At 46.3% G+C, this 16907-nt stretch overlaps 1 protein-coding gene across 4 annotated transcripts in view; it reads left to right on the forward strand.

Moving 5' to 3' along the window:
- The window catches only part of TOX3 (TOX high mobility group box family member 3), a 96370-nt gene extending 87718 nt beyond the window's left edge, over positions 1-8652 (forward strand). For 2 of the 4 annotated variants that reach the window (XM_081119726.1, XM_081119727.1), the window contains exons 5-8: positions 1146-1373; positions 2901-2981; positions 6710-7432; positions 7685-8652. In XM_081119726.1, coding sequence (XP_080975852.1) covers positions 1146-1373; positions 2901-2981; positions 6710-7432; positions 7685-7747 — 1095 coding nt within the window. In that variant the 3' untranslated portion in view covers positions 7748-8652. Of the gene's footprint in view, positions 1-1145; positions 1374-2900; positions 2982-6709; positions 7531-7684 lie in introns of those variants that run through there. The other 2 variants (XM_081119728.1, XM_081119729.1) reach the window with 1 other exon arrangement.
- The last annotated feature ends 8255 nt before the right edge of the window (positions 8653-16907 follow it).

The raw sequence follows: 16907 nt of genomic DNA on the forward strand, positions 1-16907 counted from the left end.
AAAATTTGAATTAGGATTTAGGACTCAAGGCCATTAAAAGCCAATCTGTTAGTAGCTTGAATCTGTCTCTGTTGATCCAGCCCAAGGCTGGCTTTTAAGGCAGAACTTTGTCAAACATTTCAGAGTTTTTGATGAAGTTAGCTGCAAATTGGTCTTCTGTAGAGCCATATTATAATCTAGGGGGATGAAACAACGTTGATAAATCATTTTGTCTGCTTCTCTGGTATATCATCTTTGAAATTAGATAGTGGTAGCAGGTGAATCTGGAGGTCGGTGGTTCATGTTGTTGGAGGGCTGTGCCCATATCATGTGTAGGGCTTTGATCCCACAGAGCTTATATTGTGGGCACATGTGAGCATGTGGATGGCAGTGTTGTTCTGGGCAGGCTTATTTACCAGATATAATAGAAATCTTCTTCTCAGTCTTCTTTTTAGCCCTGGTGAGTTTAACATCACTGTTGCTCTAGTACAGGTTTTTAATTTTGTGACTATCAATTTCTTTTCTATCTCATTAAAGGAGTTTTGACATTTTTACATGTCTTGTTGCCCTCTTCTTTATAAAATTACTATTTTAAAAAATTAAGATGACCTTACCCTTATTGTGCAAGTTTAGGGATTGTAGCTAATTTCCATTTGAGTTTCCAGAGACCCGTTGGCAAAGAAACATCCTGGCAAAATAAAAAATCAGCTTCAAAAAAGAAAAAAATCAATTCAGACCCATCCTACATACGGCATGTGACTATGACCGGGGACCTCATTTTAAATACCTGAATATGACCAACATCCTGAATATTATTTAGGTTTACTTCTAAAAGCCCTGAAAATGTAAAATATTTTGTTTACGTGTACATGTGAGGCCTCGAATGTTATATCCAGCATCGCCTGGTACGAAGGGTTCGGCCTTCCATTACTCATAACTGCCGTTTAGAGCATATGTTGGAAATACATTGAAGCTGCGCCTGGGTCTCATTAATCAATGTTCTGAGTGCTAATCTGCCATCCAGCCGGCTCTAAGCCCGTCCCCCCGCCCTGTGCGGTGGTGATCTGCTGATGGCGCTTCACAAAACCTCGAAGGAACAGTTGCGGACCTGGGTAAGTCTTGCTGCAAACACATCCGAGGCACTGAATTTTCTTCGTGCTTTGCAGGCCATCGGAGAGAAGAGAGCGGCTCCCGATTCTGGCAAGAAGCCCAAGACCCCCAAGAAAAAGAAAAAGAAAGACCCCAACGAGCCCCAGAAGCCAGTGTCAGCATATGCCCTGTTTTTCAGGGACACACAGGCTGCGATTAAAGGTCAAAACCCCAACGCCACCTTCGGAGAGGTCTCCAAAATCGTAGCGTCCATGTGGGACAGCCTGGGAGAGGAACAGAAGCAGGTAAGGCAGAGCTCTGTCGCAGCCACAGTGCGAAAAAGCGGCCGAGTGTCCCTTGCATCCCCCGTGTCCCTTGCATCCCCCCTGCGTGGGTGGACACGCGCGCTCCATGCGACCGCTCCCCACGGAGGCCTCGCTCAGCCCGGCACCGAGCAGCGCGCAAAGCCGCCAGCCCCGGGCGTCTCCAGGGTCGCAGGTTTCTCAGCTCCCGCAAGGCACACGGCCCGAACCCGGCCAGGGGAGAGCCGCGGGAAATCGCAGGACCCTGCAAGCGTCAACTGTCCACGAGAAGCTCGTCCTTTTACATAACGCGGACCGTTTCCCACCTTTGCAAAGCCACGAGGCCGCCCTGCTTGCCTTTCCCAGGGTCACCTCCCTACACTCTCCTGTGGTCCCGGGAGTTTCCAAACTTTGAGGCCGCTCTGCGTGTCTCATCATTGCCCCGGGCATTTGAAGTTCTTTGAGGGGCTGTGTGAAAGCCGGGCCCTGTGGGAGGCACTGAGACTGGCGTGTGGGGAGGTACTGCCTTGGGCCTGGTCTCGGCTCCTTCCCCGAGCGACTCCCCCGCAGCGCAGGACAGAAGGGCTTCCCTGGGGGTCAGTCCCACCCTGGCTCCTTGTGTGACACTCCAGGGACCATTAATAGGATGAACTTTACAAAGCCTCAGGAGAATAGACCCCCATTAGTCACGACCTAGAATAATTGTTTCAGAATTGGAGAGTGGGAAACCCTCGATTTATTTTTTCTTTACAAATCGTGAAGTCATTTTCACCAGCTGGTTTTGTTGGGACGGTGCGACCATAGAAGTTGCCCGTTTGCTTGCAGTGAGCTGAGCGGCCCTGTGCAGCAGACTGATTTTCTCTTCCAGACATGCAACCCTGAGGGTCTGGCTAAGGGCTGCAGCTAAGGCTTCAGCTCCGGAGAGAAACGGTCTAACACCCAGCCACCGGGTCGCTGTTAGATGAAGCCCAAACCGTGTGTGATATACTGGGAAGTGTAATGGAGCTCACGGGCCCCACTAATGGAAATCTCCCGTCTTTTACTATGTCTGACTCTTTTTCTCTGCAAAAGAAAACCAAGGCCCAGAGCCTCCCTCCTTCCTGTCTTCACACACTCCACCTGTTGCTGCTGTTTTAATTCTCTGATTTGGTACGGTTTAGAAACACGTGTGAGGGAAAGAAGACGTTGAAGGAGAAACTCGTTACTTTCTATGACTCAGCCATTTGCAGCGAATTTCGTTCTTATTTCTACCTCTCTGCCTTCGCATGAGGTCCTCAGCTGTTACTCTCAGAATCTGTGCTACACCCTGAAATCTTTTTCGGGTTTGCCACAGTAAATGTCAAAATTGTGCTCCAGTGAGGGTGCCTGGGTTTTGTTTTGGGGCGCGCGCGTGCGTGTGTGTGTTTATATTTATTAAAGCCTTGAAGACCAGCTTTTTATGTGAGTTATGTGAGTTCCATTGTGACCTAAATTGTGCAACAGTTACTTGATGGCTGAGAATTTGTGGTGCTAATTGTGGTCTTTCAACAGGTGTATAAAAGGAAAACAGAAGCTGCCAAGAAGGAATACCTGAAGGCGCTGGCCGCGTACAGGGCCAGCCTCGTTTCCAAGGTACACCTGCCACGGGGCCGCCAGGCTCTGGGAGCTGCCGCGTTGAAAACCGCTCCCAAGTATAGAAAACGTAAACGCAGCTCCCCTTAGACTTGACCGAAAAAGCCTCTTGAACAGCTCACACATTTATTTGTTTCCATTATGGATTCCTGGTGTGATGGCATGAAAAATATGATAAATTGAACTAATTTGAGCTGGTAAATCAGAATTGTTTCCAAAGGATTCACTGATTTCTAGATGTGTGTTGAAGCTCTTCAGGCAAATTTTAAATAGCCTTTTATTCTTTCTTTAAGTCAGAGGCTGAGATGCGTGCTCATGTCCTCTGCTGAAGCTGGGAGGCACATTTGTCAGGCATTTTTGGACATCCTATCATAAATTCACCAGTGGTTACATTATTGCAAGAGAGGAGGTTGCATTTTTGACCAAACTGTTCTACATCATATAAATAAATAAACCTCATGATTATTTAAAATAAAATTATGCTCCCAGTACTGAACGAAATGACGTGTATATGTATTATACATCGAGTACGCATGGACCCTGATGTATTATAAAATGCACCAACATCCCAAAGCAAATGCCACTCTAGATTATTATTACCTCGGTCCAAAAGGAGCCTGAGCTATTACGTTATATTATTTTAACATTTAATTAACTTTGTCTTTAGCCTTCCCAGAATTTAGAGAGGCTTTGGGGAGATTAAATTGAGCTCAGGGTTTTTATCTTCATGTATGTCCTCTGGCAGTGGGGGATTCGATTTCATTGTCATTGTTTTTACCTACAGTCTCTCTTAGGGCCTACGGGCGTGGTAGGGGTAGGTAGCAAGGCCCTTTGAAAGGCTTGATCCGATTTTTCTCTTCTGGGCAGCTGCTCAGAATGTGATTGAGAGAGCTCCCCCTGTCTTTGTCAGCTGGTGGGGCACTTTCCACTTTATTAGAAAGAGAAAACAGTCTTCAGGTCAATTGCAAAACCTTTTTCTGAGACTCTGGAAGACACTAGTTGAAAGATACGATACCAGCTATGGCCTCAGATTTGTCATTGGCAGAAAACTGAATGTGGGCTGTTGATATTCAGAATTGAGGTGTAGTTGACGGCTAATTAGATGAGTGAAGCGAATAGAGTGATCATGAGCGTGTACTTCTCCAGCGGCTCATTCATTCCTTCACTTACCAGGAGCCAGCAGAGGTGATCTCCGTGCGCTGGAGCGTGGGTTATTGACCGTGCGTGGATTTCAGCCAAGAGCCAGTAACTCAGAAGGCACTAAGGAAATGGTGGCCGTGATTGGGCTCCTCAGCTCTGTGACTGACTTAGAAGGGAAAAGTTGCACATTGGGTACTAGACACTGGATTCAGAAATATTTTTAAGTGGGATTCAGTGACTCCAAAAAGTCAATAGGACAGGATGTTAAAAGAATACATCTAAATTATTGTTTGCTTGCTTATATTTTCATCAGGTCAGTACAGTTTAAGGGCATCCTAAATTTATATTCCGAGACCTGGCGGGCGACTAAAATTGCCCTCGCGGTAAAAGTTTAGAATAATTTCACCCTGAACCACAAGTGTGAAACAGCTGCTGATATGCTGATCTCCCCTGAAGCCATGTCCACTCGTGCAGCGTGATGACCAGCCCATCTCTGAAGAACCGGTTCTGTTCTCGGACCCCAGGGTTTAGACAGGAAAGGCGATGAGTTGACGGCCCTCCAGAGGGTTGTCTCTGTGATGAAGACTGAAAATCAAACCATGGTCAAGTAATTGAAAGAAACAGGGAAGTGAGGATTTGGGGGCGTGTGATGTGTCTTCAAATGGGAAGGCGGTCATGGGACGGAGGCCTGAGATTCACCCCTGAGCCGTAGAGAGAAGAACTCGCCCGTGGACCGAGGTTACGGGGAGACAATTCCTGCCCCCATGTTAGAAATTTCAAGGAGGGTTGCATGGTCTGGACATGTCACTCATGCCTCTACATTCAGAGGCACTCTGTGAGGACTCACTCTTATGATGTGACTCTCTTCTGTCACTTTCAGCCTTCACAACAACCAAAAAATCAACGGGAGCTAATATGCAAGGATACCGTGTGTTCAAACAGAAGCCATCAGCTATGGCTTTTCAACCAGGGTGCACAAGAATGTTTAAACATGCAGTCCCTGACTGTTAGTCACAGGCGCTGACCTCCTTTCCTTAGATCGTCAAATAGAAAAATGGCAACAGCCAACTCAACAATAGCCATCCAGTGTGAATGGAGCAAAATTATACTTATTTTTTGTCAGATTGGCAAAAAATATGTTTTTTGGTGTGCCACAGAATTTTAGTAATTCGCTCATGTGTGCCATGAGATGAAAGAGGTTGAAAATCGCAGATCTATGCATATAAGTACACTTCTCAGGTTCCTTCTAATAGTATATTTTATAAATCCAAGTAATAAAAGTCTAGACATCAGCCTTCACAATCATTTAAAGAGAGTGGAGATCAGCCCCATGCCTCCATGGTGCTCCCGTTACCCCTCCTCCCAAACCCTTAGCTCTGTGAAGGGTAAGAAGAGAAACAGTCTTCAAGAGAAATGATTTCAATCACTGTTCCATTAGCAAAAAATATTTTTTGACGAGGTAATTCTGGGTTTTTAGTACAAAATGTAATAGGTGGTTTCTCTCAGCATTGAGCCTAGCCTAGGTCGGTTGTTTATAAAGGTTATTCTGAGATTCTTCCCTCACCTAGGCCTGCTTTGGTAAATCCTGGAAAGCTTTGCAGATGGTTGGTAAACTAAACCATTTCTAACATTGTAAAGTACTTCAGTTTAATACCCCTGAGGAACTTGGTTATGTTGTTCTAGTCAAGTGAGCACTGTTATAAAGTAATCGTGCAAATACAGGCCTTTGATGTTTTCTGGTAGCAGGAGTTGTTAATAAGAATTTCTAACATTTACTCAGTCCTTCCCATGGGCCAGGCACTGTGCTAAATGCTTCATACAAACCAGTTAATTTAATTCTCAGAACCTCTACACAAGGTAACTACCACACAAGCTCATTTTATAGATACAGAAACTGAGGAACAAATGGATGAATTCACTTTCTCAGACTCACAGAGTTGTTAAGTCGTAGAGGTAGATTTGTACTCAGGCCATCTGTTCTCTTGTGTGAATATTTGGTGGAGATGTGAGTGTAGAGTTAAATACTGAAGAACTGTTGCTCTTAAATGTGTGTATCAGTCATCTGTTGCTAAAGGATGGCTGTGTAACAAGCAGCTGCAAAGCCAGTGACATAAAAAGATAAAGACTGATGCCATTAGCGGGCTGGTTCTTCAGATTGAGGGCGTGGTGGGCGCGATCAGCTGGTCCTGCCTATCCTTCTGCAGTCGGGGTGGGGTGCAGGGCCGGGGGCGGGGGCTGGACTCCCTGCCATACGTGGCAGTGGCTGGCTCCTGAGTAGGGAAACTGGGCCATGTGTCTGCCGTGATGCACACGGCAGTGGCAGGTCCTGAGAGGCAGTGCGTGTGGAAGGGGCAAGGGCTCTGGAGCCCTCCCTGACACCCCATTCTGTGGAGGGGAGCAGAGGCACAAGGCCGGCCCCAGCGAGGAGGTGGGGAATTTGATTCTATCTCTGGGACGAACTAAAAAGTCACATGACAAAGGGCTTGGGTACGGGGAAGCGTGAATAATGGTGCCCATACTGGAAAACACTTAAATATTTTAACTACGTGCGCATTTTAACATTTTGGACTTTTCTTCCCACCACGCAGGCGGCGGCCGAGTCAGCGGAGGCCCAGACCATCCGCTCCGTTCAGCAGACCCTGGCGTCCACCAATCTGACGTCCTCGCTCCTCCTCAGCCCCCCGCTGTCTCAACACGGGGCGGTGTCGGCGGCACCTCAGACTCTGCAGCAGTCGCTCCCCCGGTCCATCGCTCCCAAGCCCTTAACCATGAGACTGCCCATGAGCCAGATTGTCACGTCGGTCACCATTGCAGCCAACATGCCATCGAACATTGGCGCCCCGCTGATCAGCTCCATGGGCACGACCCTGGTGGGCTCGGCATCCTCCACCCAGGTGAGCCCTTCCGTGCAGACCCAGCAGCAGCAGCTGCAGCTGCAGCAGCAGCAGACCCAGCAGCAGCAGATGCAGCAGATGCAGCAGCAGCAGCTCCAGCAGCACCAGATGCATCAGCAGATCCAGCAGCAGATGCAGCAGCAGCATTTTCAGCACCACATGCAGCAGCACCTGCAGCAGCAGCAGCAGCTGCAGCAGCAGATCAGCCAACAGCAGCTGCAGCAGCAGCTCCAACAGCAGCTCCAGCTGCAGCAGCTGCAGCACATGCAGCACCAGTCTCAGCCTTCGCCTCGTCAGCACTCGCCCGTCGCCTCCCAGATGACATCGCCTGTCCCCGCCATCGGGAGCCCCCAGCCAGCCTCCCAGCAGCACCAGTCACAAATACAGTCCCAGACGCAGACTCAAGTGTTACCGCAGGTCAGTATTTTCTGAGGACGCCGCGGCAGGCGGCAGGCGATGGGCACTGGAGGCGAGCGGAGGGCGACCGTGTGCGGCGGGGACTCGTCGGCCGGCGTGGGTCCTGCAGAAACGCACCGGGCCGCGCGGTGCGCGCGGTGCCGGTCAGATAGGCAGAGGCCGCCGGGCGCCCCTCCGGCTGACTCTAAACCACTTCGTTTCTAAACAGGAAAAGCTGTGCTCTTTTATGTGATGCCTTTTTTATTTATTCAGGCTGTTCCTACAATATGTGAATCGAACCGGTTCATGGACCCCGGGACGCACCGAGGACTGTAAACCGGCCTCCCTGGGTCACAGGACAGGGCCTGTTTCTCCAGAAGTGACTAAACCGCACTTCCAGGCCGTGGGAACTCACGAAGGCCCCCAATTAAAAGCACAGTTGTAACTACCTGAATTATGAAGATTCCAGTTTCATACAAGCATTTGTATGACATGAATAGTTGATGGCATTTTTTTGTCATGAAAAAAAATAATGTAAATCACAGACTTTTGCCAAAGGTCTTATTTTTTTTCCCCCCTAAATATCTCCAGAAAAAAAAAAAATGCAAGTGACTAGATTCAGTTATTGACTCATTCCCACGTTTTCCCCATGACCTCTCCACGTCGACCCACCGTATGTGTCACAACACGTCTGACCACCGTTACCCATTATATTCATTCCCGTTAGGAGAAAGGAGTGTGAATATTATATTCTGTGTTTTGAGTGACAAGTTTCGAGAAAATAAAAACACTGTATTTTTAAAAGGGAAATGAACTTAAATGAGAACAGTTATTACAAAAGTTAAGATTTAAAAGAAAAGCAAGAGTTTTTATTATGACGTAATACTGGTAGAATATTTAAAAGGCGCACCACATCCAAATAATCGATGTAAATATTTTCTTTCAAGGGTGTAAGTTTTCACATCATGTGTTGTAAAGTTTTCATAAACGAGGCTTTCACGTAAACACTGGTGACAGGAACCATTCATTGCTACGTTGCTTATTGTGTTTTTACGCTGTTTTATACTTTTTTATGAGTTACGATAGCAGCAATTAAGTTGTTTGTATTTTGCTTAACTGAGACAAAAATGCTTTTATCTTGCTATAGAATAAACACGTTTCAGTAAAGACTGTGGACTGTATTTTGATGCAACAACCAGGAAACTGTTCACTTTTCAAATAAAATGATATGTCACATTTCACTTTTGGTTCCTTGAATACGTATCAGATGGGGAAATAGGCCACATACCAACTTTTATTGGAGCTCAAGATTGTCTTCCATTTTCAATGGGAAATGTGACACTGGTAGCTAAGCATGTGGATGGCATGGCCCCCAATCAGGGCCCTTAAAAAAACACACACACACAAATGAAACATTGGAAATATCTTTGTGATTACCTTTTTGTTAGGTACAGAGGAAAAAGCAGTCGTCTTCTATTAGGGGCTGTAGCTGGCCGGTATCATGTTGTTATTGCTCTTAAAACCGATGGTGAAATGCTAATTCTTAAGCCAAAATAATTATTTCAGTGCCCACTCCTTCCCCCCTTTCCTTGCTCTTGACTGGCTCCTCTTTGAGAACAGTGTGACCACTATCCCCAGTTGTCTTGCATGATTAATTACAGCATCTGTCGTGTCAGAAGCTATAATGAAGAGGTCTTGATAAAAATTGCAAATTACCACTGGCAACAGTCTTAAACTGCTTATGATAAAATGAAAATTAAAAACAGCAAGTGTCAACCCTGACCAGAACCCTCATCTGAAAAAAAGAACAGAAGCGAGGGTGTGAGTAGTAGTGTCCATAGTTACCGTGTGTGAGGCACTCAAAAATAATGGACTGTGGATGCCTCGAAGTTGTTGCATTTCAAAGAATATTTACTGTATGTTGTGGGCTATGAATAATGAATTCAGCTTTCAATATTTCATAATCCTCTCGTACTCTGTAGCATGTACAAATATTGAACAGCAAGAGATTCTAATTATAAATTTATAGATTTCTTGCTGTAGAAAAATTTATGTCTAAATTGAAGCTTTTCATAAGATGCATCAGTTGACAGGTATCAGTGTTCAAACAGCCTTCGAATGATGCCTAATCTCATCTACAAGGGGGCAATTGTATTCCACAAAGAAGCGATCTGCTTGCATCAGACCCATCAGAAACAGAGCTGATGGTAAAAGATTTTCTGTGCATTGAAAATAACATTACATAACAATAAGAGCCATTTTACATTCTGTTGTGAAATCTTTAGACAAATGTCTTCAAAATTAATTGCTAGACTGCATGTGACAGTAATTGTATATTAGTTCTGTAATTGTCATTTTGAAAACCCATGAAGTATTGCTTGGGAAAAAAATGTCACTAGTGATAAGACTTAATTGCCAGTGAAGTCTGTTTTCAACTGTTTGCAGTTAGAAGCAGGTGTTGTAACATCTATTAAATGATTTTATAAATCTTGGGTTTTATCACATTTGATTAAATGCTGCTAAGCCACCGATGGATGGTCAATTTCAAGGAAAAGATAGTTCAGTTCCTACAGTTTCAAAAATTAATCACCAGGCAAAACTATATATTATAAAACATCCAAAGACTTGCATCAAGAAAAGAATTCCCCCGAATTTGGTACCAAATTATTTTTCTCAGGATTTGCTAAGAATATTGTGAATGAACTTGTATTTCAATGTATACATGGGTTTCTGGTGCCTTTTCCAGTGAGTGCTTGGTGTGCTTGTTTTTGTTACAGGCCAGAAGTAAATCGGGGAATGGAACGTGGGCATGAGAAACGTGGTATCTGGTTAGCGGGGCGCCTGACCCACCGCCGTGCCTCCCCCCCAAGCGGCCTACAGGCCTTAGCAAGGCTCTCCCGCGGCCCCCACCCATCCACTCGCCTTTCTCCCCCGGCCCCTGCTGGCTAAACACGTCCTCCGTGCATTAACCTGTATGCCGTGTGCTGAAATAGCATACGGAGTTTTCATTTGTAGCTGACACGGGGTCATCGGTTCCCGGTCCAAGAACAAAAGCCTGAATGCCTTTGTGCGGCCTAGTTCCTGCGCTGCGACCACCTGACGGAGGTTCGGAGGCTTCTGGACAAGTGGCTTCATAGCTCAAGTTGAAGTAGGAGTCCTCCACCCGCGCCCAGCCGGCTGCAGGCCTCTGAATGGTCTCTTTCCCCTTTCTCACTTCCCCGAGCGTTTTTTTCAGCACTGGACTTCAATCTAACCTTTCCTTCCCCCCCACCCTCTTTGTTTGGCTTTTGTTTTGCAACAGCTGTTATTATCGTTTTTTGGTCAGCTGTGATTGCTGGAGGCAAAATAGGACCAGATGGTGTTTTGCTATGCATGAATGGGGACTTAGAGGAGTCGGGATTGAATAGGCCAAGCCTGAATGGTGTCTATGCACCACCTGCCTGCCTGGGCTGTGGCACACACATCACAGGAGCAGATCCGCCTCAGACCTACTAGCATCGGATGGGAAAGTGGGGAGCCGGGTGGCTTTTCCCCATATTTATTGATCTTCCATGCACTAGCCGAATAATGCAGTGTGCAGTCAATTTGAGTTAATTGGATATGACACAGCTTGGGCATGCCGTCTTTCACTCTAGAATTCTGGTTTGCTTTAAGGATTTCATTTTCTCCAGAGTAGACACACACATGCACACGCACCCATACGTGCCCGCGCGCACATTAACCGCAAAACGACTGGGCTAAGTGGGCACACGTTTAAAAAGTGTCTGACACAGTAGACTAAGAGAATGAGGCTGAGGTGTTAGGGAGCTGAGGACTTGGCGATGGTGTTTGTATCAGTTAATAATAGAAGGTAAAGAAAAGCTAATTCTGAGCTGGAGAGGGCCCTCGCGGTTGTAGTTCGTCCATCAGATCCTGCACGTTTATAAGAAATGTGCCGTACTGGGAACATCACACAGATACGCAACCAGGTTAGAATCAGCTTAGGAAATATTCTTAACTGAATACATTCTTCTACTCCTTCAAATACAGTTAGCGTTGCCCACTATCTGAAGTTACCTTGGGCACAAACACTCCCCTGGGTTTTGAGGCTGGTGAATGGGTTTAACCCACGTCGATTGTGATCCTACAGGTGTGTGGGTGGCGGTGCCCCAGCGTGTTACTGAGGAAGAGCTTAACCGTCCAGGAAATGTGGTGTTAGATATGCAGACAGACAGCTCCATTTGCCTAAGGCCCTAATTACTTAAATTTACTTCTGCTACATGCAAAACACTATGATAGGTCCTAAAGGAGCTGCAGACGTAAACACGACCTTCTGTTTACTTTGTACGTGTTTGAAAATTTCCATCATGGAAGCTCAAGAACAACATCAGGAGGCCTCCTTAAGTTAAGGAGCCTTAATTTTTTTTCTTATTGCAGTGGGGACGTGTACCCACAGATAGAATGATCCATGTGCCAACAAAAGACATGAAACAAATGGGGGTGGTTGTTGTGCTTTTTTAAAAAAATGTAATCTGAGAAAATTAAAATTTATTTGGAAAGGGAAGAGATTGCAATTGCGTCGGGGTGTTGGGGAAGCTGCATGGAATTCCTGGCACTTACGACGTGCCCTGAGGGTTGGGTGGGATTTCGGTAGGAGATGAAGCCATATCTTGGTAGAAGTGGGAACTGTCTCCAGACAGGGCAGAGCAGGAGAAAGAACGTTCGTGTTGAAAGTACAGGCACCTTCCAGACACCAGTGGAGAACACAGCAAACTGGACACGGTGCTTGGGGGAGGTGAGCAGAGGAAGGTGTTAGGGAGGGAGTTTGGGGTCTTGCATGCCTGGCTGGGGACTTGAGCTTAACCAAAGCCACTGGAGGTGTCTGAGTAAGGAAGGGATGGCCGGGCTTGAGGGAATGCATAAAGGATTTTAACTTACTTTCAAGGGAGGCTCCCGCTGGCACGAAAAGCTGAAAGAAAACTGGAACAAGATTCCCATTTGAAAATGTGTCCAGTTTAATTACTCACACGCATAAATAAAGCTTTCGCTTCATGCTCGCTCTCACCACTGCCGCCTTCCTGGTGCAAGAACACGCCACCGACAAAGCCAAATCAAGGCACTTTTTGGTGCCAACTGTAGAATAAGCCTTATCCTTACATTAGTATCGCGAGGGAGCTCATTTTCTGTGTTTCTGCTGTGAAAAGAAGGCTATTTTCACCACTGGTAAAAAGCACCTCTTGGTGCTTGAACTCAGACGAGATGGGTGATGAAAGAAGCCCTTGCTTTGTTGCTGAGTAAAACCTCAGGCAGCACTGGGAGGGATGTTGGTTATGGTCTCAATTTAATTTCAAAGAAGAACCTTCACAGATAGAAAACGTGCGCGTGGATGTACACTTCCGAGCACAGGAATAATGCTCTTTTGTAAAACACCTCATTACCCCTCCAGTTTGTGCAGCGTCTGCCTTTTTCCAAGCCTTTCTCTGGGTGACCTCATTGAGTCCCCTCTCTAGACAGGGCAGTAGTTAACCTCACGTAACAAATGAGGAAACAGGCCCAGAGACAGCTGTGACTTGTTCCAGTATCTCTGCTTATCAGAGGCACAGTCAGACCTGGAATGGGAACTTTCCCATTCGAGGTCTCCTGGGACGTCATTGACCCAAAATTTGTGTATGTATGACATACATACTTGAAATATTTATATCTGTCCCACATTTGTACATAGGATGTGTAAATAAATATGTGTGTGGAACAGGTAGATGACAGATACAAATATGTGACGGGAGCCCATTACAGCACCAAAGAGAATCATTAATCCATGTTTTCCTCATGGCTAGTCAGGCAGTTCACCAGAGTGAATGCCACCTCGCCCACGTGTTCAAGGGGCATAATGCCACATGGCACTTCTTTTCGGTGTGAATTCTTTCCAGCCCGATTGTCTCTCTAACAAGGCCTCTCTGTAATTACTATGTATTCAGGCAAACAGCTTTGACTTGTGTTCGACTCGTAGGACTGCAGGTGCCACAAAAGTGCCAAAGCATCTTATTGCTCTACATGTTTAAAAAGAAAAGGCTGGTTTTAAGGAAGAGTGAGATGTGTAGGTGTCGGGGAGGTGTGCCTCGTTTGCACGATCTGAGGAATCCGGTGAATGGGTCCTGAGTGCAGGAGATCAGTGACAGCATGGGGGACGCGTCTCCCTAAGGGGTTACATAGTAGTGACCCTGGTTCTGCTTCCCGAGTTCCCCTCCGTCTCCAAGACCACCCCCTGCTCGCTAACGGGGCTGAGTTCTAGCACAGGCTGCCACTTGGAAAGGAAATACAGAAGTGAGGACCTTCATCCCCTGTCCACAGGACTTTATTATTGCCTTGACTTTAACTGAACAGAGCTCTGAAGCGCCCTTGCAAACAGCCACTCGCTAAGATCGAATAGAAATGAATAGCAATTCCAGCAGATCCACCCAGAGCACCAGGCGTGAGCATTCTGGTGGATGAATTCTCGGGCGCTTTCATTTTCGAGGTGTTTGGGTGACTTAACAAGTCAACAGAGTCATGGTTGTTTTGAGGTCCAGGTCTTTGGTTTATTTTCAGATTTTTGGCCTACTTTTTCTTTCTGGCCACTTTGCCTTGTGTCCAAGGATATGTTGCCAAGTGGAATTCTTTTGGTAGCACCCCCCGTTATATGTCGCCCCTGTGACATGCAGAGGGAACCTTAATTTTCAGTTTGACACGATGAGCGGAAATGATGCCCTGTTCCAAACCTGCCTTGACCAGTCATTTGAAAAGTTGATACAAGATCTTAGTCCGAATCCTTCAGGCCTGCTGCCCATTCGTAATCCTCTCCTCTGTAATTGGTGTTGAGTATGTGGAATTCCCAGGGGACAAATAACAGCACCTGGGGACATTACCTCCACATAGTCTGCCCCCTTGTGTGCCTTTTTGGATGCCAAATCAAGACATCCATCTTTGGCTGTTTGGGCAGCTACCTGGAAGGAATGACACCATCTTCACAAAAACATTTCTATGGATTGTGTCCAAAGGCTGGCATTCCTAGGGTGCGACTTTTCATGATCAGAACATTTTGGCCAATGAATGCAAGGACAGCTATAGCTCTTTGCAAAGTAGAACCCAATTCCGTGGAGGAGATGCACGGTCCTTCCCCATGTAGAAAAGAAATCATTGTTGCTTATGCTATTTGAAGGTAGCAATTTCTTACCAAAAAAAAAAAAAGGTGTGTCTTCTCACAGCTTCTATCCTAAAATCTTGGTTAGCAAGATCAGGACTGTTATCAGGGGGAATCTTCAAGACTGAAATATGCCGAAAGGATGGCAATGATATCTGCTTCTAGATCCTCAAAAGCCCAGAAATGTGCTTCTTGGGCTCAACCAGCCTCTAGACACACTCAACCAGTCAAGGCAGAATGCCTTTTTAGAATGGGCACACGTTATCTTTCCCGGGTGGGGCTTCATTCCTGTGAGGAAATTTCTATTTATTTGCAGGTTATGCCTGAAGCTTGTTTATTGCCAGAGAACAATTTATTTGTCTGTTGGGGAAAAAATGTGTACTGTGTTCACATTTTGAAGGTCAGACTCCCGACTAGGTTAGGTAATGGTGTAGAGAGGTTTAAATTCTTGAACCCCAAATTTCAGAGATCAGTGATCTTTTTTTAAGGTGCTCTTCTCTTTCATTGTTAGAACCTTTTACATAGTGGGAGGCTTTATTTGGGGATTTCTGGAGGAAAAGCCTGGCACCCAAACACCGCTGGAGCACATCACCAAGGGAAGTTCAGGAAGCACCGCTCTTGGCCAACTTCAAGTGCTGAAGTCATCACCACACATAGAGAAAATGAACAGAGCTCCGCAGGGCCATTAAGCACTCTCAGCGCTAAACAAAAGCTCTGCAGAAGCCTTGCCTCGGTCCGGGCACATGGACCATGATTCCTGCAATGAGCCTGAGCATACAGGTAACCAGGCCTTAAGTCAAAGAAGCAGAACGCAGCTGGCGAAGGAGGAGATCACTGGATTCGTGTGGTTTGGGGCCAGCGTCAGCCATGAAACTGCTTGGCCCCAGAACTAATAAGCTTCACTCTGTCAGCCTGTGTTCTGAGAACAACGTGGAGTTTTATGTTTGATACAGATGGTGTTTATATAGAGTCTACGAGCTCAGCGTGCGAAGTAGTCATAAAACAGACTGGGGCTCGGTATAACTATTCACAATTACTATTGTATAATTGGATGCCATAACTATTATATAAAAATATTTTAAGAAGTAGACTCTGCTCCTACTCTCACAATAGTTCTTAACAATAAGGGACATATGCTGTAAACATCGTAACATATTTTATGGTGTTTACAAACTTACACAAGGTTTGGCAGAGTTGCAAGTATAAAAGACCAGGTTCTGCTTCTTGCATACTTAGGTAAACCAGTTGCCCTTGCTCAGCTCCAGCAGCAAGCATACTCTCTAGTCACTCACCAGACTTCAGGAGCCAACGGCACGAGGCCACCCAAATGAGAGGGTCGATGTGGATACCAATGGTTTAGCAGTTAATAAAAAAGAGAGGAGAAATGGGTCTATTCTGTGGTGAGTACCCATTTTTTCAATTTTCTCCAAGCCAACAAAGGAAAGTTCTGTTGGGTCAAACTGTGGCAGCTGGCACATGGAAACAGTGCTTATTTTAATGTTTCTGGGTAGAATTAGTGAATCTACAGCTATCTGATCTTTATATATGTAAACGCTCATGTCTCCTAATAGGAAGAAAAGATGAGCCTATGTTCTGTCACTCCCGCCCCCTCCCAAGCTATGAAACAACTCACAAGAAAATTTATTCTAGAGTTTTAAGTGAATCTTCATTTCCTTATAATTGACTTGAGTGAGAGTCTTGTTTTCTAACACAGGTGTAAGGGGCATGGACTGAATGCAGCCCTCCCAGAGCCCCTCGCCCTTATTCATAGGTGGCATCGGTGGTTGGGCTTTTGCCTGTGATTTTTGGGGGTAATTGCCACACTTTGATGACTGGAGTCTGTATTGCCGTAGTATTGGGGGCGGGGTCGCCACGTGTGCTGTGTTGTTGTGGAGAAGTGAGAAGACCTTTGCTGTCTCCAACTCTGATACCCACGGTTCCTAACGTGGAGGAGGGGTGGCAGCTGGAGGTCATTACCCTGCAAGCCCAGCCCCTTGGAGCACGACAGTGCCCTGGAGTAGTTACCTGCCAGGTAACAAGGAGCGAGATGCCTGTGGCCCGGCAGCCGGGAGGAGTGAGAGCTCGCTCCCTTGGTAGGCCAGAGGCCAAGCCTGGATTGAAACAACCTGTTTTAGGTGTGGTTTCCAAAGGGGACTGTTTCCAATTGTCCTCCTTGGCCCCTGGAGGCGGAAGGCAGTGAGGTATGGCTTTAGTGCCCTACTGTGCTACGCCTGAGTGTGCGGCCCAGCCTTCTGAGATCCTCAGCTGTCCTGCTGTTTCCGACACCTGGAAGATGGCCGAGAATGCCCGGGCTCAGTGAGAGCAACAGCACGTGCAATG

Source organism: Miniopterus schreibersii (genome assembly GCF_964146895.1).
Source record: "Miniopterus schreibersii genome assembly, chromosome: 18".
NCBI classification, from domain to species: domain Eukaryota; kingdom Metazoa; phylum Chordata; class Mammalia; order Chiroptera; family Miniopteridae; genus Miniopterus; species Miniopterus schreibersii.